This window comes from Amblyomma americanum, chromosome 1, assembly GCF_052857255.1.
Source record: "Amblyomma americanum isolate KBUSLIRL-KWMA chromosome 1, ASM5285725v1, whole genome shotgun sequence".
In the NCBI taxonomy this organism is placed as follows: Eukaryota; Metazoa; Arthropoda; class Arachnida; order Ixodida; family Ixodidae; genus Amblyomma; species Amblyomma americanum.
In genome coordinates this window covers 87,196,904-87,222,129 of record NC_135497.1, presented here as the reverse complement: position 1 = coordinate 87,222,129, position 25,226 = coordinate 87,196,904, and the positions used below count along the sequence as shown (strand labels likewise).

Sequence of the window (25,226 nt, the reverse complement as noted above, 5' to 3'; positions counted from 1 at the left end):
CGTGCTCCTGACTGCAGCAGGAACGCAGGGGCTGGCAGGGGGCGCTTGTCACGTGCGTGGTCTGCGCGGTCCGCGCGAACGCGCGAAACGCTTTCGTCCATTTTTTACCGGTGAACATGGCGCCGAAAACCCGCTTTCAGGATGGTAAAACTGCGAATTATTCATTTTTCTACTCGCGCGAATCATTTTTGATCTATTCAAATCAACGTAGAGTTGCAGTAGTTTCCTGAGGTGTCTTTGGTAGCGAATTGTATACCGGCCTGAGTTGCAAGCTACATGCGCAGCACCTTTGTGTCAAATTTCACAGACGCTAACTGCTCTAACCGAACTGTATGTCATACCGTGGTCATATATGTCCGAAACGCCATATTCTCTCGAATAACCATGATCATTATGATCATATTCATCTGCATTGCTGGTCATAAAGGAAGCTTTACTCAACTTACAGGTGAAAAGGTGCTTTGTTTTCACGGGCCACTTCTCTACGAAGCCAAGGTGAGCAGTTTTGACATTTCTAAACGCGTTGTATTTATTTCAGTGTACAGCAGTAGCGACTTTTCGCTTTTATTCTAGTGTATCAAGGCCCAGGTCAAAGACAAGCAAACAAAGTACTTCATCCACTACAGTGGATGGAATAAGAAGTAAGTGTCGGTCGACTAGTCTTTGTGGCCACTGTTTTTGTTCTTTTCCAAGCTTTGCCGTTTCGCATTCTGGAGGAATTGCGAGTAACCTTTGTATGGAGTGACATTTGGCTCCATTTTATATGCGTAGAATGGTAGTTTGAAATCATTTGGCTGCACTTATTCTTGTGTATGTTCACGGCGCAGTTGGGACGAGTGGGTTCCCGAGAGTAGGGTACTCAAGTTCAACGACGTTAACCTCCAGAAGCAAAAGGAGCTCGAGAAGGCGCATTTGTAAGTTTGTTTTTCATTTCTTTTGTTGTGTGCGTGCAGCGTGCACATATTGTCTCATATGCGGCTTCAGCATTTTTTTACTTGCTTGCCAGCAGATGCTTGTGCATGTTTGGTGGACTTGGCGTACACTAAATTGAGCAAAGAAGGCGTGCAGGGATGACCGTTAAACACTGTTCTGTCATTTGCTCCTTTGCTTCTGCTTGATAGTGTAGCCCTGCTAACATGCACCTGCTGTTGCACACCCTGCAATATTACCATTGCTATGCATTTTGATGTCTCTACATACATATTTTGCTCTCCACAATGCATTTCAAGGACTGAAAATGGTCACAAAGGAAATAATGTTTATAGGCATATGGTAGGGAAAAATATTTCATGTTACATTTGTAATTACTTTCCATAAAAGGGCTTTTCACTTCTCAAAAGTAGGACTTCATAAACAATTATGGCATAGCACAAACCTTTTTTTTTGTTGGAAATGCTCCATAAGGGCTACACTTTAGTCAATGCAGCTGTTGGCTATTGTTCTTAATTGCAGAGCTTTTGCTGATCACATCATGATGAGTGTGTGTGAACACGAGCTCTTGCATCTTGTCCTTGCGCTGCCAGTTCTTCAGGTTGACGGCGTATTCATTAACTATATTTGACTTCTCCACACAACTTTTTATCCCACATCTCTCTAGCAAAGACCACATTCTGTTTTGTCCTTGCCCAGGCACAGGCAGCAAGGCTTCAGCCGTTTGTAACTGATGGGGCTTAGGTTATGGGCGCATGTGCGATCCATGCGAATGAGGGAACTGCAAACAGACACAGCTCAGTTTACATGGCCTCATATGAATTGGAAAGCATCGTCCATAACAGCTCCAACTCTACGCATGCACAGGACCAAGTCTTGTGGTCGCCTTATGGTTATAGCAGGACAGCCTGAATGACTTCTGGCCCACAGACCATGGTTTTGAGGCCGCTGCTGTAAACCATTCAAGAACATGGTATTACAGCAGTATTAGAAAGCTGCATCAACAAAAGCTGATGTGATGCACGCTTTCAGCCAAGCAGCAGTTGTGAACTGAGGTGAATGGCAAAACTATTTGGCTTAGGTATCGTAAAGATGCCCTGTGGCGATATTTTTAGGAATAGAAATATTATTGCAGAACTAGGTTGCTGTTAGAAATGCAAGTGACTTTATTTGGGTAACGAAAGTTACAATGAATGACATCTATAGGAGGGTTTCACTGAAGTCACACTTTCATGTGGGCATGAGCGTCGATGCATTCGTTCTTCATGCTGGCTCACTGTGTCAAGTTCACTGCAGGTAACCACACTGTACTGGAAATGATCCGTGACATTTTTGCATGTTGTTAAATGCACCCACGTGCCCTTTTCTTTGTGGAGCTCTCATTGCAGATGAACTTTGCAGCAATACTGTTCTGCACCAGGGTATAACCACATAGTTTGTTTGATGTTGCTGTTTGTTGATTATCCTGACTGGCTGCATTACGTAAAGAACTGGATTTCCAGCTTTTCATATGCTACTCATGCTGGACACATTGTGGCGAAACAGTGAATGAATTAATTCCCGAATTCCAAAACTCTCGCACCATCAGCGCACATATATGTTCAGCGGTTGTAGTCGGCGAACTGCTCAAGCTTTTCCGGTACTGTTCCGGGGGAAGAGCAAAGTTCTTAGCTGTGTTATTTGTGTGGCAGATCTACTAAGAAAATATTTTCCCATGCTCGCAACTCTAATGGAAGACGTAACGACAATGTTTTGCTGCTTCGAATGCACATGATTTGGAATCCAAGTTAGGCGCAGCAGCAACTTGCTGCAATTCTGCTACATTCAGTTGCAGCACATCACTTACAGGCAGATGGAGATGGCAATGAATTTTGGCTTTGTGTGGCTATGTGAACAGACGGCACATTTTACTCACCTCTGTGACGATGGCGCAGTGGCCGCTGGCACACTCACACACATCTCTTGGACCCTCCCACTTGTCTAAAAATTGTGCACTTTTATAGGTTTGTGCACATCAGTTTTGCAGTGCGTCCAAAACTCGAGCTGTTTTCAAGATAGCTTTGCAGCGATCACATTTCGCGTACCCCTTCAGCATCTCCATAGGTGTACAGGCCGATGTTTTCACCAAGTCATACATTTTCAAGGTATTCACTCTGTTCTGCTCCACGCAGGCCACGAGCATATATGCACTGAGTCGCACATTTTTGCAAGATAGGCGTGAATTATCTACGGCCAGACGGGAAAGACTGCTGCGGGTCACCTATCATAGGGGGTTAACTGTTGCAGCCAGCTGTAGCATCCACCACGAAAGTGACCACGAATATGGCAGATGATGCGCCAGCTACTACTGTCGGATAAAACTCAAGCATGAAGTGGCAAATGGCCCTCAGAGGAGGTCCTCCAGGTAATGGTGTTCACTGATTTTCATGACGTCATGATTAATCAGACTAAGCTGTAGTTTATCCTCTTTCATCTGGCACCCCTTGTGATGTCATGCTAGCAGATGCAGGGGCATTAACCATGACACCATGAGAATCTGTCGACGCCATTGACTGGAAGGCCTTCTTTGAGGAGCATTTCCTGCTTCATTATTGAGTTGTAACCAACTATAGCGCCCCTTGCAGATGGCATCAAGTGAAGCCTTCCTGTGGGCATGCAGGTGTTCCTCCATAATGCAGTGGAAGACCATTGTTTTTTACTGAATGAGTGCTCACATAAGCTAGGATCAAGAAAGTTGCATGTTCAACTTTTTTTTTTCTTGATTGCATGGGCCATGCCAAAATACGCACTCAGCCTCGTCCACTGGTTGATTTTTTTTTGTGGTCTATTGCTCAGCAATAGCACACAGCATTCTTGTGTTGTATTCTGGCTTGGCAAGGTAACATATTTTCAATATTTATGCATGTTGGGACTGATATTAGATATTATTAGCACAGGTTCCGTCCAGCATTAAAAGAGCACCAAGAATGTTTTCTGCTTTAGTACGTGGATTATAGCTGTTTTGGAAGGCTATTATTCACCCAGTGTGCATGTTTTTACCTGGTGAGATTTTGCAATATGTTTTTTAACTGTCACAACAGTGCTTTGTACCAGTAACGTGTCACAAGTGTGCTAAGGTGCTGTGCACTGCAGCTTAATGGTGATGGCGGGTGGTGTTGGCTTTTAAACAGAGGGCTTCAGGATGTGCAGCTACTTGTGCACATGCTTGATCGCAGCTTTGCAAGAAGGCCATCATTGTACAAACACATGAGCACCCGGTCTTGTTTTAGTACAGTTGGAACTATGGAAACTTATGTGGCGAGCCTTGTGTCAGGGCAGTATTTTTCCATACCGCTTGCTCATTAATTGCAGCTGAACTGTTTGTGTGAAGTGCGTTTTTTGGAGTTTGGAGTAGTCTTGTTACTTAACATGTGGTAGGCACACAATCTGGGCTTGATGGTGCTTACAATGTCTGTTCCTGTCCAAGCCTCACTGTGGGTGCCAACTGTATATTAAGGGTGGGCTGAATGAGAGACCTTCCTGCAACCCTTGAAGTTTTAGTGCGTGACAGGCTAGCAGTACGTCATTGTGTTGTCATCATTTAGCTGTGGTGTGCTGTGTGGTGTGCCATGTCTATCATTTTTTGGGCGCTCTCACCTAAGGTTTGTGTGTTTGTTTTTTGGATGGCTCAGGTCTGCAGCTTCTCATTCGCACTCAGCTTTGTAAGTACCTGCCTCCTCCCCATCACTGTGTGCTGTGCCGTAGTGCCTGGCTGTCCACTTCCCCTTGCAGTAGTTGCTGCAAGGACACTATTGCAAGCTTCCAGTTTTGTGTTCCACCATAAGTGCACATAGGGGTAGCTGTAATGAAATTTGGTGTGTGCTTTTGCCTTCCACTTTGGCTGCGCTGTCCCAGTTGCTGCTTGTTTATAATTTTATTGTGCACATATGTGAATTCTTTGTGATTTTCTCACTTAATGGCACTGGATAATTTTTAAGGGGCTCACAACCCCTCTCGTTAGCCCTTCCTCTGTCTCAGTCAGTCGCCACTTTTTTGTCTGGTGTTGCATTTCGATTACATTTGTTTTGTCATTGGAAGTAAAGTGCCTCCTTCTAACTGACTTGCTTCTGGAGATGAGAGTGCATTTGCAAGCACAATGCCAAAGCAGAAAAACTTGGGCAACACTTTTAAGTTTACCTTAAGAGTATGATGCAATAGCATTAAAGGGTCCCTACGGTCACTTGGAGGTCCCCTGGCACAACCTTTCACAGACATCTACACGCTCGTCGCTCTCACATACTACGTTATTACACATCATCATTCATATTAATTGCTGGCACTAATTAATGGTCATAATTAACTAAGTGCTGCTGTAATTTAATTCGCCTACTGTATGGTGCAAGGTGCTCGTACAAGGCCTCCATTTAAGATGCTGTTTGACGGCAAGTCATTAAACAGGCATCAGCAAAATTCTGTTTGCTTGCTTTTGATTCCACCGCTGTTTTCAACATGTTAGCAACACCAAAAGGGAACACAAATCCTGAAGCTCGAAAGGTCTCCTGTTGTAGCAAAAAATGGCTTTTGGCAGCATTAAAAGACTGTTTGCGATACTGTTTTTATTTCCAATGGATAAATGTCTGGACTACACATGTCCTTTGGAGAAATTGCTTTTTCTAATGCTTGCGTCACATCCCTTACAGCCAGCGTGCATGCGAGCTTGGTTTCCAGCACCTTTTTCAGAACTGAGTTTACTTACCAGCATAGTCTGGCTACATGCTCGGTCTGCCAATTTTCCGATTTTTCACCCTACTGGAAAAAGAAGGGGAGCATGGTTAAGTGAAGAGTGAATTGATGGCGGCGATGGCATCTTCATTGGGCAGGGTGGTGATGGCATCTTCTTTGGACAGGAATTTCTTGTCACCAAGCAGGATTATCAAGTTTGCAAATAACAAGGTATCAGCCTTTCTTTGAAACAGTCCAGCAGTGCGTAATGTGCTCCGTTTTTGTTTTTTCCTTGTGCAAATAGCCAGTAAGGAGAGAGAGAGCAACACTTTATACGACAAATTAAGTGCCCAGCAAGTCTTCGGGCTGTTGCACCAGGGCTAGCTGGTTGACCAGCTTTGCGGACCCCAGTCAGGCATGCCAGGTAGATGATGGGGGAAGTAGGGGGATTGCAGGGCATTGGAAGAGGGAGTGTTCTAGGCTAGTGTGTGCATGGGGGCAGCAGTGTAAGCAGTGGCATGGGAGAAAGGAGAGGCAGGATGTTGCGAGGCATGGGACTGTCTGCAGCCCTCGTCTGGAGTAGGGGACATGTTTCGTGGGATGTGGTCAAAGCAGAGATTGAATGGGAGAGGGTGTTTGGAATATATTGAGGGAGGTCGATGGGGCCAGTAAGGATGATGTCTTGGCTTTTCCAAGAAACAGTACCATCACACTCCCATCTGACGAAAGGGTCTCTTTCTTAGCACATTCACCAGATGTCCGCCGCTTTTACTGCTGGCTTCAAATCGGTAGTCGGGGGGGGGGGGGGGGGGGACTTTTGTTTTTGCCTGTGATGGCAATTCGATATGTGGTCCTGTGAATTTTGATTAAGCATCACTAAACTTTACATGGAAGTGTCGTTTCATATATGCCTATATTTGATATTATGGCACCCATTGTGCGTACAAGATTTGCAAGATTATCCAATGACTATTTTGTGTATTCTTTCAGTTAAGGTGCCTACATTACCAGCAGTCTTGTGCTTTTTAACTTGGCAGTCCTCCTTACGTTGTTGTGGATTTTTTTCTGTGAGGACCTCGGATGAGTGTCCAGGTTGTATCTCATCGCAGTTTTATATGCCTCATTTAGATTGATTCATCCAAAAAAAAAAAAAAAGAAACAGCTTCAGTGCTATTACAGAGACCTCAGTAACTTTATCCAACTCGGTCTTTGAGTTAAACAGCTGCCCAATCCTTTGAATAGAAATGTTTTGTCTCTAAACAAAACTTGTCTCTTTACGGTTTATGGCGTATGGGGATTTAATGTCCCAAAGCAACTTAGGCTATGAGGGACGCTGTAGTGAAGGGCTCCGGAATTTCAACCACTTGGGGTTCTTTAACGTGCACCGACATTGCACAGTACACGGGCCTCTAGAATTTCACCTCTATCGAAATTCAGATATCTTTCTCCAGCTTTTTTCTTTTGTGATCGGTCACCGGAAATATTCTTTTTGATTAAACCGTCGTTCAGCGCATAATGACCGCCGTGGCCGGGATTGAACCTGCGTCTTTTAGATCAGCAGCTGAGTACCATAACCACTGAGCCTTGTCTTTTTCCATTTGCCTGGTGAATGCCAACCTTAAATGTATGTAGGATGTAAAGAGTCTAGTGCTGCTCTGTTATACCTGGCCTCAGTTAGATTTAATAGTGATTCTTTCCAGCCGTGACATCACCATATCGGTTGTGCCATCTCTAAGAAATTTATCAAGCTTATCCAACCCCCTTCATGAGTTTTATACTTTGTTGAGCTTCATGCATTTGTGCAATTTCTTTATTGATAGCTCTGCTGTTACAGCTACTGTTTCATACAATATACTAAATGTTGTCACCATGGCAAAAACATTTTTCTAATGAATGCATGGTGGAAGGCTGCATGCTTCTTTTTCTTTCGTTGCTTCTGGCTTTGGCTGAAGTTGTATGACACATGCCAGACTAGCAGAAAATCTTATTCTTGCCTGGGAGAATTGAATTACTTGGCAAAATTTGGCTTTAGCCCTTTTTTCTGGTTTTTGTAGTAAAGCTGTTTTCAGGGTTACGCATTCCCTTAAAGGATTTGAGCCTGGCTTCCCGAGAAAAAAGCAGAAAATCTGGCATCTTGAATCACTCTTGTGAAAGCTTGTGATGTAATAGCAGCTGTGAGTAACAAGTGCCACTTTTGTGTTGTCAATATAGGAAGTTGACCTGTTCTGTTTTCATTTTTGTTTGTTTGCTTCATGTCAGATTTGTGTCATGCATACTGTTGTGTAGACAGCTGCCCTCTCCTACCCTTCCATTCCTTTCTCGCATTTTCAAGTATGTAATGTTTGCTGAGGTCAGTTCAACGGAAATGACTGTTAATGCTTTCCATTACTTTCTTTTTAATTCATTAATGGAGATGTAAGAGTTGCAATTGGCACCCAGCTATAACAGCAGCACAACACACTGTATTACCAGTCTCATAGGGGTTATTGTTTTAAGCACCAAACATGTATTCTTTAAAGGGTCTCTGAAGTGTCATCCATGGTCCAGGGTTTTTATTGGGTTATAAAATGCTGATATGGAAGAGGGAATATTTTTGAAACTGTTTTTATGTTTGCATACATATCTCACCTATGAAAACAAGTCTCAGCGGCACTTTTCTTCATATTGCTTCGGTTTCCACCTCAGTGATGTCAGGGGTACTCCGCCGTCATTATGTTGTTGCCATTTGCTTTGAGAGCATGGGAAATACTAAGTCATATAGGGAACTGATTTTCTAGAGGAAAAATTTGCCCTACCTTACACTAAATTCACTGAATATAGCACAGTGATGCCAAACTTTTTTTCAGAGCTAATACACAGTGCATAAAGTTATGTTTAGGGTCACTTCAGAGAAAAAGTGGCACTCAGTTTACACCAGAATCCTGTGTACATGTGTTCACAAAAGGGAGCTCTGACTTAATCAGTGGGTTCTTTTTTTTTTTTTTGCTATTGGTATTGCCTCATCTTGCACTACTTGCTGTTGAACAGTTCTTAGCACTATACATTGTATTACTGTTTTACTTTGCAATTGGTAACATTTGCTAAAAGCCTGTTTTTAAACAAAAATCGTGTCTGCTTTCTTGAAATCTTCAGTCTTATCTTGTACTGCTTGCTAGCTTCAAATACTGTTGGTGTTTGTGGCATTGTAAACAGAAGCAGATCCCTGTATCTAATGTTGCTGCACAGGCAGCCACATCTTGGTTGTCAGTGCATAATTAATGACTGTCAGTTGCGTGGAAGAAATCTTTTGAAACGTTAGAACAGGGCACTTTCTGCAGCTGGCTTTATCTTTAGAAGTCTCTCAATACTATGAACACTATTTTTCTTTCCAGCAGTGAATGTACAGTCAGGCCGGAATGAAATGCAAACAGTTCCTGTGTACAAAACAAAATATTTTACCTGTGTACTTTCAGCTGCGGTATACAACTATAACCTGTTTCATGTTTTTGGATAAAGGTTCCACCGAAGTACATATTCATAAACAGGTTGTAAAGGAATGTCTCGCTGCAGAGTAGAAACGTATGGCATAAGTTTTACATAATTTATCTGTACTTCTTTCCATGTGTATTTTTTCCCCCTTGCATTTTTTTTTTTGCGGGTCATGTGTTTGTTTTTATGGAGAGAGCTCCACTTGGGTGCAGCTAAGCACGCTGGTAAAAATTGATTTGTGTTAATAAAACACTTGATTAGAGTGTGCACCTTTGTTTCTACAAGAGCATTAAGCAGCTGGAAGTTTGTCTTTGATAAAGCACTGTGTTTGTACTTTCAGAAAGGGAAAAAAGAACAAAGCCACTAAACCAAAGAAGGAAGTAGACAAGGAGCGCTCTTCAACTCCATCCCAGGAAAGGCCACAGAAGCAAAAAGGTGTGCATGCTTCTTATGTTCATTTGCTTTTTAACCTTATTTTCCTTTCCTTTGTGTCCACCAATAGAAAAGTTTACATATGAAATTTCTTCCCTGAGCACCCTCTTACGTTTATCAAGCTTATGCTTAATTATATAAACCATGTGGCTTGAACTTTGCATTCAGCTTTCTTCACTTAGTTTTTCTTTTGCATTGCTGTCTGTCCTTCAACTTATTTACATAATTAAGAAAAAGCAAAGAGTAAAAAATTTAGAGTTCATGCGTTGAGCAACTGGATGAGCCTTGTCGCCAGGGCCCTGAGTGTCCTTTCTCCCTCAGCGCGCCCCTTAAATCACTTAAGGTTCCGCCCCTTCATCCGGCGGCGGCCAATCCAACAGGAGGCACATTTCTCCAAGATGGGTGGTTGCACAGCACGTTGCAAGCGGAGTCAGCCCTGGGAATGGGCGAAGAGAAACCACTAGTCCGCAGCTATTTCGCACTGTGGTGCAACAGTAGTGCAAGCGGCACACAGGTGATTTGTGCGGCACCGCGACCACAACTGTGGCAAGCTCTCTTCGATTCGGGGCCCGCTCCTGTCGGACATGGTTAATTAACTTGAAAGCACTGTTCCCCTCTTCCCGTCGTCCATCGTCGGTCACTTCTTGGGGGGGACCAGTCAAAGGCCCCCCCCCCCCGTTTCGAGCTTAGCGTGGGAAAATCTCCGCAGGTGCGTTCACAGCCAGGCATCCTTTCTTTTGTTTTGTGGGGTCAATGGATGGTCTAATGTGTCGCCAGCAGGGTTGTAACAGTGCGGAAGTGCAAGCTGAAGAGTAGTGGGCAAGAGACATGGGCAGCATTGAAAGTGAAGCCAAGCAGAGAGTAATCACTCATTAGCATCCACCTAAGTGTAGCCATATGGCTACAAAGGAAAGTTGTATTTTCTATTGTAGCCGTATGGCTGCACTTGGATGGACGCTAATGAGTAATTACTCTCTTATTACTAATTTACTGCACTTTGGGCGATTCCCCTGAACATTGGAACAACACCGTTCCCGCTTCAAGTTGTTGATCAAATCGCTCTCGCCCTACCATTTGCTAGGTGTTCTGGTTAGCTCAGTCTGTAGAGTGGCTGCCGTTCAAATCTCTGACCAGGACAAATTTGTCTTCAACTGCAAAAGTTTCTGTGAAAGCTGTTAAGCTCTCCTTTGTAACTGTACTCGCATGGCTGCACTTGGATGGTTGCCAATGAGTAATTGCTCCCTTATTACAAATCCACAGCACCTTGGGAATTTCCCTAAACATTGAACCAACACTATACCCACTTCAAGTTGATCAGTTGGCTCTTGCCGTACCATCTGCTAGCAGTCTTTGTTAGCTCAGTTTGTAGAGTGGCTGTCCGAGACAGGCAGTGGCCCCATGTTTGAACCCCATACTAGGACGAATTTTTCTTCTACTGGGAAGCTTCTGGGAAAGCTGTATAACTTTCCTTTTTAGCTGTATGTGTGGATGCTAGTAATTACTCTCTTCAGACCTACTTCACCTTGGAGTTTCCACTAAACATTAGACTATCATAATGAAAGTGCATGCCGTGCACAGTCAGTGGTCAACCAGCAGTAGCAATTTGAGACATCTGGATACCAATATCATGGTGTGCCTTCCTGTCCCAGCTGGTCACATGGTAAGCATTGCCTCCCCTATTGGCTCTTCACTTTGTGCTGCTACCGCGTGTAGGCAGCTCACGGACAGTGCAGTTGATACCAGTGCCTTGAAACATTCTGTACGCACATGCGTAGTGCTGGCTGCATCACTGAATGACCCAGGAGCAACAGATGATACTGTCAAATGCCCGCATGAACAGGTGCATGTGGATTTATGGTAGCACGTCACTGCACAGGCAGCTGGCCTTGATGTGACCTGGGATGACTTTGTTGGCACGGAAGATGCCGGCAACATTGCAGAGCCACAGGCTGATGAAGCCATTGTACATGAAGTGCACGCACTCCCCAACTGCCAGGAATCTGAAGATGATGAGGAGTAGGTTGGGCAGCTGTGAATACTTCAAACGCGATTAATTGTAGTACTCCCCCTGAGCAACACTTGCTTTTGGGCTAGTTGGTCTTTCAAGGCAGGTCATTGGTATAGATCTTGGCGAGGAGCAGATGACCGCTAGAGTTCGTAAGAACCGTGATAGGGCCTTATTTGAAGAGGCAGTGCACGTTTTTTTAAGAATGGACACCACTTTTGCCCTTTTATTTTTGACTGTAATATTGGAAGTAGTTTGCTAAGCGAGGAGCACATGACTGCTAAAGGTCGTAAGAACCACGATAGGGCCTTAGGGCCTTCTTTCAAGAGGCAGAGTGCACTTTTTTTAAGAAATGGACACCATTTTTGCCATTTTATTTTTGGCTGAAATATTGGAAGTAGTTCGCTACAAACTTTGGATACAGTGAACACAGTCAACGTGACCATCGGGGCTCAACTGTAAACAATATTTTTGCCATTGGATAGGAAAAAGTGGCTTTAGTTTTCTTTATGTGCTTTGCGTACAAAAGAACAAGGCAAGAATTGCTACTGCAGCACATACGAGACCGATAGTAAAAAAGCAGCATGCTGTTAGCCTTCATGATGCACCACCTTCTGTCTCATCTATGTTGCCCTTGCAGTTCTCTTATTTAGCGTGTTGTACCTGTGACACCCACATATTTTCACCTTAAGAAATAATGAGGTGAAGCCAAACACAGTGGATGGTACTTCCTTTTCATTGCCTGTCTGTTGTGCACTAGGCCTTGCACAGAATTTGTATGTATTGTGCACTTGCATTTGGGAAAAAAGAAGTGCATTTCAGTAAAAAAAAGAAAAAACTTATAGGATGATGCTTTGTCTAAACTGCGCCTCTATGGTGGCCATTTTGCTCCATTAGTTTCATTTATCCAAAGTAGACCTAATTGTGCATTGCCATGTTTGTTCCTTTTGTATTGGTTACAAGGATGTCCTTGTGAAATGCAGATATTGCGGAGCATTTGTAGCAGATGTATTGTGGTTGTGTTATCCGTACAATTACAGGCACAGCTGCAGCATCTTCAGTCACTTCTCATCAACCATCTACTAGTCAAGCCACAGAGTCTAGCGGAGAAAGCCACCGAAAAAAACGAAGCCGTCAGGACCCACACATTGAGCCGGTAATTTTGTTTGCTTGCTACATGAATATAACGAGAACTTTCCTCTATGGAGGAGGTTTATCATTATGACTAGGAGGCCAGGCTGTTGCTGTGCAGTATGAGGCTGTGACATTGTCGATAAGTGGCAGTGCCCCGTTTATTTAAAACTGTCTGTAAATGGCTTTTACTTTTCTTGTAGGAGGAAACATTTGTGATTCGCACGGAGGTCAAAGTGCGTATACCAGATGAGCTCAAGCCTTGGCTTGTGGATGACTGGGAGTTCGTAAATCAACAAAAGAAGGTATGCTTAGCAACCTTGCCAAGCTGTTTGAAAGGCAGGACCTGTGTGCAGTCATTTATTTCAGCGCTGCTTTGCACCTCATATCTGTGTATTCCTTTCCTTCATTTTAGCCTGGTTTTGCTTTTCACGGATAACATAAATGTGATTCCATGTTAATGTGGTCTGCTATGGTTAGATACTGGCTTTCAGCATGCATTAGTAATGATAAATGGACTGCCCGACAGGATTTGTCTACTAGAAGGCTTAAAAATGCACTGATATAGTTGAAATTCATGCAGTACTTGGTTCCATACAAAAATAGAGCTCTCACATTGTGGCCTGCAGTGTATTCTCTGTTTTTCGGATAGCCAGTAGCGGTTTCCCCTCCAAGATATGTGGCTACACACTAAGAAAACGGCCGAGTGCAGCACAGAACTTATAGGTTGTCTAGCAGCCTGGGGAATCTGGAAAACCTGGAAAAGTCAGGGAAATTTTGTGCACCTGGAGAGATCGGGGATTTGTCACGGATAGCATCATAAAAGTTGGCAAGTCAGGGAAAAGGAGTGACTGAAATTAACATGATGGTCGGCAGTGATCTGCGTCAGTACAGCGAGTGCCCAGCACGTTGTCCGTGCACATTTACATTACATATTTTTTCTTTGCACGCATTTAAGGCGTGATATCTGTCTTTTTCTCATTGTCCATGAAGCAAGCAGTGCAAATGCTGGCTTGCTCTGTGCTGGCTGCCGCACTCCTCATTGTGTTCCTAACCCTTCGCGGTCCTTAGTCGGGCCCCACCCAACAACACGACTCGGCCATAGCGGTCCGCTGTTGGGCACTGCCCGGCAAGCTTTTTCATGCATGACAAAAGCCAGCAGTTATCGTCATGCATGTCATAACGAGCACCTCTGTTCATTCCCTTGGCTGCTGAAAAGCTTTTCCATGGTTGAATTGTGCATGTTTTGTCTTGCTGAGCATGGTGCGACATCTTTTAAAACAGTTAACAAACTAGAGTTTTCTTTTGTTTGTATTTTATTGAACTAGAGGGCAGCACATAAGTGCTTTGGAGCTTTGGCACGTGGAAGTGCTGTGTAGTTCTGTTTGCAAACCGCTGGCAGCAGAGCTTGGCTGCGTTCTCGCCGAGCTTTCTATGGCGAAAATTTCCAAGCTTTCAGCGCAAGTGACGATTTCAGTAAGGAAGACAACTATGTGCTTCCATCAGATGATCAAGACAGCGTTTCCACTGAATCAAGTGGTGGCAGCAACGACTGCACTGTGCACTGGAGGTGGCGGCTATTGTGACACATGTGCATGAAATGGTGGAGGAAGTTTTTTTTTTTTTTGCTTCTGGGAGCTTCCATCGTAAAGAGCTTCATTTTGATGAGAATGCAGCAGATCAGGCAGGGCCTAAAGAAGCAGCGACTCCTTCAGTACTGCCAGAACCTCGTTGAACAGCTGGTCGATGTTGTGAGGGCCCGCGCTTAAAAGCAGGGTCCATCTACACGTTTGAATGGCAAGGAAAGACTGAATGGCAGGCCTCACTTCATATATAAGCTCCCCAGCCTAAGCAGCAAAGATTACGCAGTTTGCAGGGACCAAAAATCCAGGAAAGTGTTTTTCTGCCAAATGTGTAGTCAGAATCCTGGACTGCACCCAGGGGAATGCTTCGAGCGGTTCCACACGCCGCCAAATTCCGTTAAGAGACATGGGCAAGTATAGAAACCTCAAAAATAAAGGTTCGCTGAAGTGTTTTTGCACACTTGTCGTTTTCTTACGCGGCGCCGAAAGCGGGCGAAATAGTTTCATACTGGAACGGCTGTGAAGGGGGTAAAAGTTTCAGACCGCAAAAGGTTAAAGCTCACGAATCGTACACAGGATGCAAGAAACAAACCAAGGGCACGGTACTTTCATCCTGTGCACTTTTCTTGTGATTTGTTTCAAGAAGTCATGCGTCATCTCGCCCACCAGCCAATTCCTTGCCAAGTTGAAGGTGTTGTTAATTAAGAAATGAAGCTACATCAAAAATGATCTTCAGAAGCCAGAACCTGAAACGAGCTGAATTAGCCTTTGGTTTTGCTTCCTCTCTGCAAACATCAGATGCTCAGAAGAAGAAGGTAACCACCCTTATTAAAGGGACACTGAGGGCTTCTAATTTTTGTTGTGGTTCCGCTAAGTTTTTTCTGGCAGCAGCAGACTCATTATTGCAGAGAAAATCTGATTTGAGAAGGGTGCATTTTTTCCCCGCTTGATTGAAACTAGTGATGTGAAGGCCGAAAAGGACTCAATCCTTGAGCCTAGCCTCGGGGATCCACACACCAAAAACTGTCTTGACGCACAGCAGCTTGCTTGTAAAAACAGCCGATTGTGGCGATACCTGTACTTCATTTTTTGACATTTACTAGCTTATAGAAACTGTTTTTAATGTAAGCAGTGTGTCTGGCATTAGTACATGGTAATCTGTTCATTCAGGCCAATTTCAGTTTGCCCTCAATGTCTCTTTTTAGAGCCAGAAAACGAGAGGCAGAAGTCATTTCAAAAGTCTCAGCTTAAGCTGGACTTCATTCAGAAAAACATTAAGCTCTTTAAAACAGGTAGAGCAAATTTGTTTGCAATGCAGCGTATATAGTTTCAGTAAACAGTTTATTGATGCGAGTGGCTCGTGTATACTGTCCACTATTATCAGCCGCTACGTTTTTTTGCCTCTTAGTGGTCAAGGAGTTTTGCCTGATATAGTCAGGAAACATGGAAAACGCAGGGATCTTGAAAAGTAGCTTGCTAGACACCCTGAGCAGGGGCCCACCTTCAGTATACAATGATAATGCCCTTGCACTCCCTTTGATGCTTTGCTGAAATGTTTGCTGTTGCACAGATATTGTTTTGATTTGCTGTTGTGTTGGTCATTGCGGGTGGTGTGCAGTGGAAGTGCACGTATGCGCACAGGCAGATATCATTGCCATCAGCATATTATTGAACATTTGCACTGTAACGCAGTCGTACAGAACCGCATATCTTCAGTAGATTAGAGAAATTGGAGGAAATGTTAGCTCGAGCTGTTCTGGAGCTCTGTTGACAATAGCTGTGGTGTAAGTTTCACATCTTTTTATTCCTCTCCTTGATTGTGAGGTACCATGGGGGCTTGGTATCCAGAAGACTTTTGTGAGGCAGGAAGAGCACGGCCTTTCCTCTTTTGCAATCTGTACACCTCTAAACAAAAGTACCTAAACAAATTGTAGTGTTTTGTTCTTACTGCACTGATGTGCTACCAAGTGAAAATTGAGCTTTGTTTTCATGTGCAGCAGGATTACGGATGCGGTCATACATGAGGAGTTTGAGCTGGTGACTTTTCTATTATGGTCATTACTGTGGTTAAATTAGCAGTGCATGATGTGCTTACCATACATTTAAAGTGATGCTTTTGTATGAGGCTCTTCTTGGAATTGTTGGTAGAAAAAATTCACACTGTTGAGTCCACTTGCATTTATTGTTATGTGGATTCCCACATTTGGCCTATTGTTATTCATGTCCACTTTGAAGCTGCATTTGGAGATGGCCCAGATTCTGTTGGAGAGAGATCTTAATGATGAAAGTTGAAAGCAACACCTTCCCACTGAAAACTAGAAAGTTTTGCTTGTGCTGTAAGAAATGCCATCAGATTCTTCGTGTTTTGAAGTGTGCTACATCCCTATTAAGAAGGACTTGGTTGAGATGAATTCTTGAACAAGTAAGAAGTTGCGAGATTTTGTTGGTTTACCATTGGATCAATGTAAAAAAACTTCGCTTAAGAGACGTGGGTCTTGAAATGGTAAAAAATTCGAAATTTTCGATTTTTCAAAAATTGCATATTTGGGTTCAGCATACTCAAGTTTTTACCGACAAAGTTTCAAGGTCTAATTCGACCTACAGCTGCTAAAAACTACATACATTTGACGCCTCCGAAGCACCAAAATGGGGATTTCTGAGTAAAATGCAACAGAACTTTGTGCCCGTCACTTCCCGTCGCACCGTGTCCCTGACGGCTGCCATCTTAGTCTTGTTCAAAAGCTGGTGCTCGTATCCCTACTTCCTGGTACAGTGGAATCTCGTTACAACGAACTTCACGGGACCGCCGAATTTAATTCGTTATTTTGAGATATCGTAGTACTGAAAAACCTTTATTTTCATGTCAGTAATGCATCACAAGAACTAAAATTACGTACCTTTGCAGCAGATTTATGTATTGGTAAGTAAATATTAGACGATAACGCTGGGCACAGTTTAACTACAATTTATTCCTTGAAGAAATCTGTTATCTTCTTCTGGCGAGTAGACGACAAGCGCTGCAGGACGAACGCCTCCACATCCTCGACCTTCCTGTGCACGTCATCGGGGACATCTTTTCAGCGCCCGAGGAAGGATCGGGTCTTTTCTAGAAAGACTAGGACATCCGAGCCGGAAACAATCTCTTCCTCTTCGTGCGCTGATCCAGTGTCGGCATCGTCTTATACCCCTGTCACACGGCCAGTTTCAATCACCCTCGAGTCGAGGGTCTTCGAGATTCTCAATCGCCATCGAACTCGCCGCTGCTACACGGCAAATCTCAATGGCCATTGAAATGGTTCTCGTGTCTTACGCCACGGATGTGTGGCGCCACAATCGTTACTTTGGATTTTGCAAAAGTAACAAAAACATTTGATAAATGTATACTAGATGCTGAAATACACGCATACGCGAAAGTCGTTCAACACCCTTTTAATTGCACGTACGCGACGGACATATGCATAGACTGCTGTAGCCACTCTAATACAAGACGAGCCAAAACCAAACCAGTCCAACTGCGTCGGAGCGCTGCTTCGTCAGGCTTAAGACCTGGGAAATCGCCATGATATCTGAAAAACAAAAGCTATTTGCCTCTTGAAACATTATGCGAAGGTAAGAATGGGCAAATCGAAGGCGAATACAACAGCTTAGCACACGATATTGCTTTGAGGGATTAGTGACGAAGCTGTTATCGCTGTGAAGCGGGCGGGCAGGGTGCCGCCATGTTGTCAACGTTAAGTACGCAAGCAACGCAAAGACTGTAAGAGAAAATTAATGCGCTTAATGCACTTAAAACCAGTCTAATATAATATTAAAATAATTTTACAGGCTTCTTGCATTATATTTTATGCGAATAATGTTTGTTCATGCTTTTGCACCGTGAATGTGTCGTGTACGAAAGTGCGCTTGGCGCCGCTCGAAGTAACGCTAGCAACCTTGGGCAGCGCTCGAAGGCCCTCGAAATCTCGATGGAGTTCTGCGCTACTCCGTTGACTCAATAGGCTATTGACTCGATCGCCATTGAAACTGCCCGTGTGGCAGCGCTCGATCGCCTTTGAGTCGATAGACGATCGGTTCGAGGGCCCTCGAAATGCCCGTGTGACAGGGGTATTAGTCGCTACTACATTCTTCTTGCTCATGCACTTGATTCACGATGTCTTCGGTGGTGAGCTCCGCGGATGTAGCCGCCACGCTGTCGCTGTCCACATAATTCGAAAGTCGCTGTCCACGGTAGTTGCCCAGCCGCAGACGTTTTCTTGAGGGAGCGACTCTCGATGTAGTTTTATGATCTTGTCCCGATCTTTGAGCATCGTTGTATTTGTTGACTGTGTGATGTCAAGCTCCCTGCACAAGTCCAATTGCTTTTTTCCAGCATTCAGCTGCAACAGAATGTCCGCTTTTTCTTTAAGCGAAAACTGGCATCGCTTCTTTTTAACGCGGGGGCCAGGAGAACTCATTGTCAGCCGAGCTAATGCACAACACAATCACAGCGACGATAACTTTGCAGGTCCTACCGTTCGCTGTCGGCGTGGTGACACTGCGCTGAATAGGCTTAAGACTACGGCGCAGTATGCGACCACACGCTGGATGGATGATAATGGCCTTACCCTTTGTATCGGGCGGCAGCTTGCGCCGCCTAGCCTATATTCATTCAGCGCGACACTAGCGTTGATGCTGATGCCGCTGGGGCTGTATCCGTTGCAACGGTTTCCCCAGCGCATAGCTGCTGCTTCGGATGATGATGATAGGCGTTAGCTTCAGGGATTTGGTACGAAACTTTGACGGAACTTCGCAATAACGAAGCGTCTTGCGATGATTGCAAGATTAAATTACATACGTTATTCTGAAATATTCGGTAATTTGAAATTCGTAGTAGTGAAAGTTTTTTACATTGAAAATATAGGCATTTTGGCGGGGATTTTAAAAAATTCGTAAATCTGAAAATTTCGTTAATCTGATGTTCGTAGTAACGAGGTTTTACTGTATTACTATTGTGAAATCCTCTGGGAATGTCCATATTCTGTCATTTTTTGAGGCCTCTACAATGACCTCTGAGTGGCTGGTGTGTGCACTTCGAATGTGATTTTCTCAACTTCGTGTTTTTTCGCCAACGTGACTAGCCTTACAGGAGTTTTCGTTATGTTTTTATGATGTGGCTTCAATTTAGATTATACCATTGAATTCAGAGAGAGCTAAACTGTGGAGCTATGCCATTTTTTTATGGTTGAGTTGAACATGTCAAATTTTATGAACAATTATTTTATCATCATATTTCATAATTATCGTACTTCGGCATAATTGAATGTTTTTATGTGATGGTGCATCTAAGTATCAATATTAATAGCATAGCTCTGCATGACAGGTCTTTGGTTACAGCTCTATTTCAATCGGAACAAAAGAAATATGGTATTGGGGGAAATGTCTTGACCTGTAAGAAATTATTTAATGAGGCTTCAGGTATAATATGGGAACTTATTGAGATATACTGAAATTAATTATATTTTTGAAAACAGGAGGAAGAAATATGTGTACACCTAATTTTATTACGATATCTTTAGTAATAAAAATTTTCATTGTAAGGCCCGGGTGTCCTTCCGAAGGTTAAGATGAACTTTCACATTGACTGTGAATGGGAGTAGTGTACTTCTGGTGCATCGGTGCAGCACTCTCAAAGCAAACAAGAAAGAAAAGAAAAACTTTCCCACAGAAAGCTTTCCCAAACATGCACACAAAGGTTACTAGGAAGCATTCTTACGAGAGTTCTTTCTTTTGGGTACGTGGTACCAAAGGTGTAGCCAGAGGGGGGGGGGGGGGGGGGGGGGGTTTGGTGTCAGAACACCTCCCGAAATTTTCTGAGCGCTGCATTCCCTCCCCCTCCTTTCGGCCTTTTTTTTTTTGCCCATGCTATTTACACAGTGTCTATAATTAAAATAAATGTCTGCTTGTTGACAAATAGTTGCTAATATAATAGGAAGCAGATGTTATCGTAGAAAATAGTCACTCTTCGCCATCGTATGATGTATGGCACTCCTTTTAATTGTAGCCACAGTTCACCCAATAAAACATACCTTTTCTTGTTAGCCTACTTTTCCATCCTTTGCATTGTTCTCAAATGATCATAAACTATCGCGAAAATAAAAACTGCATTTTTTTAAAGCCCCTCTGCATCCGGGTGCAGATCACATGCATGTGGAAGAAATTGTGACAAATGCTATTCGTTTGCAGTTGCTGATTTTCTTGTAGGGCAGAAGCTTTTTTGTTGTATATTATGTGAAAATATTGTAAATATCCGCAACTTTTTGTACGAGATTTTTTTTTCTGTGAAAAAATAAATGTCCTTTTCGAATAAAGTCGTCTGGGGACCTGTGTGCACTCATATTATGTAGCTGTTACAGTGAACGAAACAACTAACCCTTCGCCTTTATTACAACAGAAAAATGACTAAGATATCGCTTGGGCGCAGGCTCTCTACCCTTTTTTTTTTTTTTTTTTTTTACTGGCAACGTATAACACTTCCTGAAAAATACTTCTGGCTGCTCCAGTGCGTGGTACTCTCCTCCAGGTGTGACATTGCCAATCTCCACTTCACCCGTATTGCTTCCACCGTACACAAAAAGCACACGGGCACTGGGTGCACCTGCTTGTTGAAGTTGGGTAGACTTGCATATCAGTCAAGAATATATCTACTTTTGCATTGCCTGACTCACGAGACAATTTTGTGTCAGCAACAAGCGTGTTAGCCGTAAATTTATTGGTACCCTCAGGGCCATTGGCATTAGCGAGGGGAGTGGTTATAGGCATAAACTAAAAATAAAGCAAGAAATGGAGTGGGGCTATTGTTATCAAGAGAGTTGGATGTGTCTACTCACAGTATTAGCTACAAAAGCTGCTAATCTTTGAAGGTGATTCCACTCTGCTGCTGTACAAGGTAAAAGCAACTGAAAGAGAGTGTTAGTTCTGCAAAATGAGACAGACTTTGTAGGCATGATCAAATCTCAGTGATAGGTGATGTGGGGAGGGGATGAATTCACAATGCAAATGTGGATAAAACATTGTGAAACAGGTAACGAAGCATCTTCGTATCTAAGCACGGTAGATTAGGGCTTGATTTCATTGAAGGTATGCAGTGGTTCTCCAGCTGCTTCATTTGTACCATTCTGATACATTTTGCTGTGCCAGTCTGCTCCAAAGTGTCAAATTGATCAATATAGCACTTTAGCTGCGCCAAAAAGTAGGCACGGTCACGTGAAAACAACTACTTTTGGAACCATTCACGCTTTCAGTTGGCAATCCAGGGTGCCGGTGAGCTGGCTCGTGGTAGAATTTAGCAGCCAGTTCATTCGTGCACGTGGAGGAAGGAAAGAACTCGGGAGAGGTGGTGAAGTCCCATTTTTTGAAGCTGGCTCCCCCCCCTACTTGGCCGCCGCCTTGGAGTGTTTGCGCGTGCGCATCAGGTATTGCAGCAGACAACGCCGCTGCGCCTAGTGTTACTATTGGGTGCGCCTTCGGCCAAAGACTCCCAGTAGTCCTTGCAAAAGTGCTTGACTTCCGGCACACTTTTTAGCGTGCAGCTCGGATAGCGAGGGCCTCTTCAGAGTTTTCCTTCATGTTCCTGCATCATGTTGGTTGTATCATGTTAGTCAACCCTGCAGCGGGTTGAAGAATGAAAGCTTGGAGCAGATCCAACGAGGTCAAGCTTTGTTGGAACAAGGGAATTTCAGCCTTGCTGATTCACTTTGCGAGCTTGATGAATTTGTAAAAAATTCCAAGCGTTGAGATAGTGCCAACATGAAAAAAAAAATGGTTCAAGTGTCCTTTGGACTTCTAGTCAAGCATGCTTGGCTGAACTTGTGTGCAAGACAGTGCCAGCATTAATAAAATGTTTTGTCTGTTTTTTGTGAGCACCTTTCTTGTTTTTTTTTTCCCTAGCTACACATGGCTGAACCTGGCCTGATTAGTAACAAACTTTTCTGGGTGACTCCTTTATTCCATTCATGCTGCTCCCAGGTTGCTCCAGAATTATCGTTCCAATACAAAGGTGCTCCAGAATGAATATTTTTCTGCTCGAAAAATTGCTCCAGAACTTGAAATGGCTGGACCACCACTACGGTCCTGTTATAGCTAGAAAGATGAAGCAGACTGAATTATGTTGGACCATTTCCAGTGCATGAATTTAGTTTTTTTTTGATGAAGGTCCCAGATAGATTCAGCGTATCCTAGTTTTGGTCATGTTAACGTCTTTTACAACAGCGGTTTGAGAGATGAAGGCACTTTTTCGGAATTGCAGTGCATGTAACCCAGCATACAATTAATGCATTGTTAACTACATATGTGATATGTAGATACCAAGTAAGAGTGGAATTGATGTATACACGAAGGCACTTGTACGAACACACAGTTTCTAATAGGACATGATTTAGGAAATAAGCGGGAGTGCTGTTGCAAGTTCTGGATATGTAAATGGATTTACGTTTATTGATGTTAAGTTCCACTAGGTTAGTTCTACACCATGAAGAACTAGTGTTCAGATTTGATTTAAGGGTGGTTGCGTTGCTGCTGCATATGATTTCCTGAGAAACTACACAGTCGTCGGCAAATAAATGAATATGAGATGAAACAGAAGAAGGCAAAGCGTTACGTTAATTAGAAAAAAAAAAGAGGACCGAGGACAGAGCCTTGTAGAATGCCAGAATAAACGGTTCGAGTGAGTTCAGGTTACTAGCTAGCACGTATTGCAAACGATTGGTAAGAAGAAAAAAACATTCAGTCCAAATGAGAAGCTTGAGGTCCATGTTCATGAGATGTAAATTGTAAAGTTGCAGTTTATGACACACTTTATGAAAAGCTTTGGAATAGTCAAAAAAGATACAAACTGCCATTGAACGGTTATCAAGAATGAGGTTTAGCTTATGTGTGAAGGAAGCAAGTTAAGTTTTGCCAGAATACGTTTTTCGAAAGCCATGCTGTGAGCTTGAAAAAAAAAGCTTGATTTGAGAAATCTTGCAAGATATGAATATGGGATATGTATTAATATTTTGCACAGGATGCTGGTTAGTGAAATAGGTCGGTAATTGAGAGGAGAATGCTTGTCGCCTGATTTATAGAGTGGAATCTCCTTATTAACTTTCCAGTCATGGGGCAGATATCCTTTCTCAAGTGATTGAGTAGAAGAGATGAATAAACATAATTCTGTGAGAAAAAAAATTTTACAGTAATTAGGTCGCATCCGGAAGCAGAGGAGAGTCGGAATGATTTGATCATGGTTTCAACACTACATGGTTCATTTGTAATTGGGAACATGTAGTAGTTATACCGAGGTGCTGTGGGTATTCAAACACATTACTGCTGAGAGAAGCAGCTAGATGTCACTGTATTTTTGCCCATGCAATGCTTCAAAAATGTAGTGCGTAGAGATCAGTGGGGCACTAGCAGCTCTTGATGCTTTGGCTGTTCGCTTGAGCTTCAGTGGTCGTAATTGTACAAGTCATTTCATATTACACTGAGCCATTCCTTGAATGCAATATTAATCCTTTGAATCCCCCATCACAAGGGTGATGCTGCAGCTGGCTAAGAAAATGAGCATCAAAGTTACACCATTAAGCACGACATATTGAGGAAAAAAATTTGAAAGCAAAGTGAAACACTTTGTGAAACAAAGTGGCTGCTTTTGTCTACAGGTGTGCAGTTACATGCATAAAGTTATCAAAGCACATTCAGAGTTAAAGGTCAGAGTTTGCACTGAGCTGGGTTTCTGTTAGCCTTCCTTTTGCTTTTATTTCTGCACCTGTTGGAACACCTTAGGTCTGGTTTGGGACGGCCTCCCATGGCATGTGTGCTTTCACTTTATGGTCTGTCAGTTTTTTCCCAGGCTGTTTCTTTGTGCACATTCTCCACCTGATTTCTAAGTTCATGCCTATGCCAGCAAATGAGCCTGCATGGTAGCTCAATAATTAGGGCACTTCTGATCCAGGGGCCCTGGGTTCAATCCCAGCCACGAAGGCCACATTTTGATGGAGTTGAAATGCAAATGGCATGAGCTGTACGATGTCAGCGCACGGTAACAACGTCCAGGTTGTCTAAATTGGTCTGGAGCCCTTCACTACGGTGTCCCCAGATGTCGCTTCAGAATGTTAAGCCCCACAATTTACAGTTTTATTTACAGTTGCATATGACTCCTCCCATAAAAGAGCCACTTAGCTCATGACAAATTCATCTTCGTTAACTTGTGTGTCATGCCAACAAAAAATATAGTTGGTCGAACTCTACTTTCTTGGCATTTCTTGGCAATCAAAAAAGGATTCAGGGGCAGGGCGTTGGTAAGTGTGCCACTCCGCCAGTAGTCTTGGCAGGTTGCTAACTGCACAGTTGCTTTGCTCTGCTGCTGGTGTAGCCGGCGCCATCTATGGGCGTTTCTTGTAGCTGGATGTGTATAAACAGTTTGTTGTGATCAAAGAACCAGTTTTTGCCGTGACTCTCAAGCTGAAAATGCAAAGCAGTTGATTCGCATCGAATGTGGAGTAGACATTTGTGCATTGAAGTCCTTCAAGCAAATTGTTACAAAGTACGTTATGGTGGCCTGTCATCCATGCAAACTGAGTCATGGCACACATCTACAGTGAAAGCTCATTAATTCAAGCCACACGGGGATTCCAACGTTGTTTGAAGTAACTGGCATTCGGACTAATGAAAGTGAACAGCAAAGAATATATTGTGACTGGGAAGCAGTTGGGTAGTGGGATTACCATGTTCTGTTGTCTAAAAATGGCAGTGATCCCCTTCTGCTTTTCTATCCCCTCCCCCCTACCCTGGAAGGCAGCAGACAAACCTTCTGTTCTAAATACTGAAAATGGCGGCAGGGCTCTTTTGTCTTCTTCAAAACTGAAAAAGAGGCGGGTGGCATTCATTGCGCCCATACATTGCACAGTAGAGGGTTGCACTGAAGTTTTCTAATGGTATGCAACTGGCTGTGATTTTCGGCC

The 25,226-nt window shown here is 43.4% G+C and overlaps 1 protein-coding gene across 2 annotated transcripts in view; it reads left to right on the top strand.

Moving 5' to 3' along the window:
- LOC144113167 (mortality factor 4-like protein 1) overlaps positions 1 to 25,226 on the top strand; it is a 39,868-nt gene continuing 14,642 nt past the window's right edge. Inside the window, exons 1-8 of one of the 2 annotated variants that reach the window (XM_077646094.1) lie at positions 1 to 144; positions 449 to 495; positions 574 to 641; positions 828 to 914; positions 4,602 to 4,631; positions 9,440 to 9,534; positions 12,577 to 12,692; positions 12,871 to 12,972. In XM_077646094.1, coding sequence (XP_077502220.1) covers positions 117 to 144; positions 449 to 495; positions 574 to 641; positions 828 to 914; positions 4,602 to 4,631; positions 9,440 to 9,534; positions 12,577 to 12,692; positions 12,871 to 12,972 — 573 coding nt within the window. In that variant the 5' untranslated portion in view covers positions 1 to 116. The remainder of the gene's footprint in view (positions 145 to 448; positions 496 to 573; positions 642 to 827; positions 915 to 4,601; positions 4,632 to 9,439; positions 9,535 to 12,576; positions 12,693 to 12,870; positions 12,973 to 25,226) is intronic. The other variant, XM_077646095.1, reaches the window with a different exon arrangement.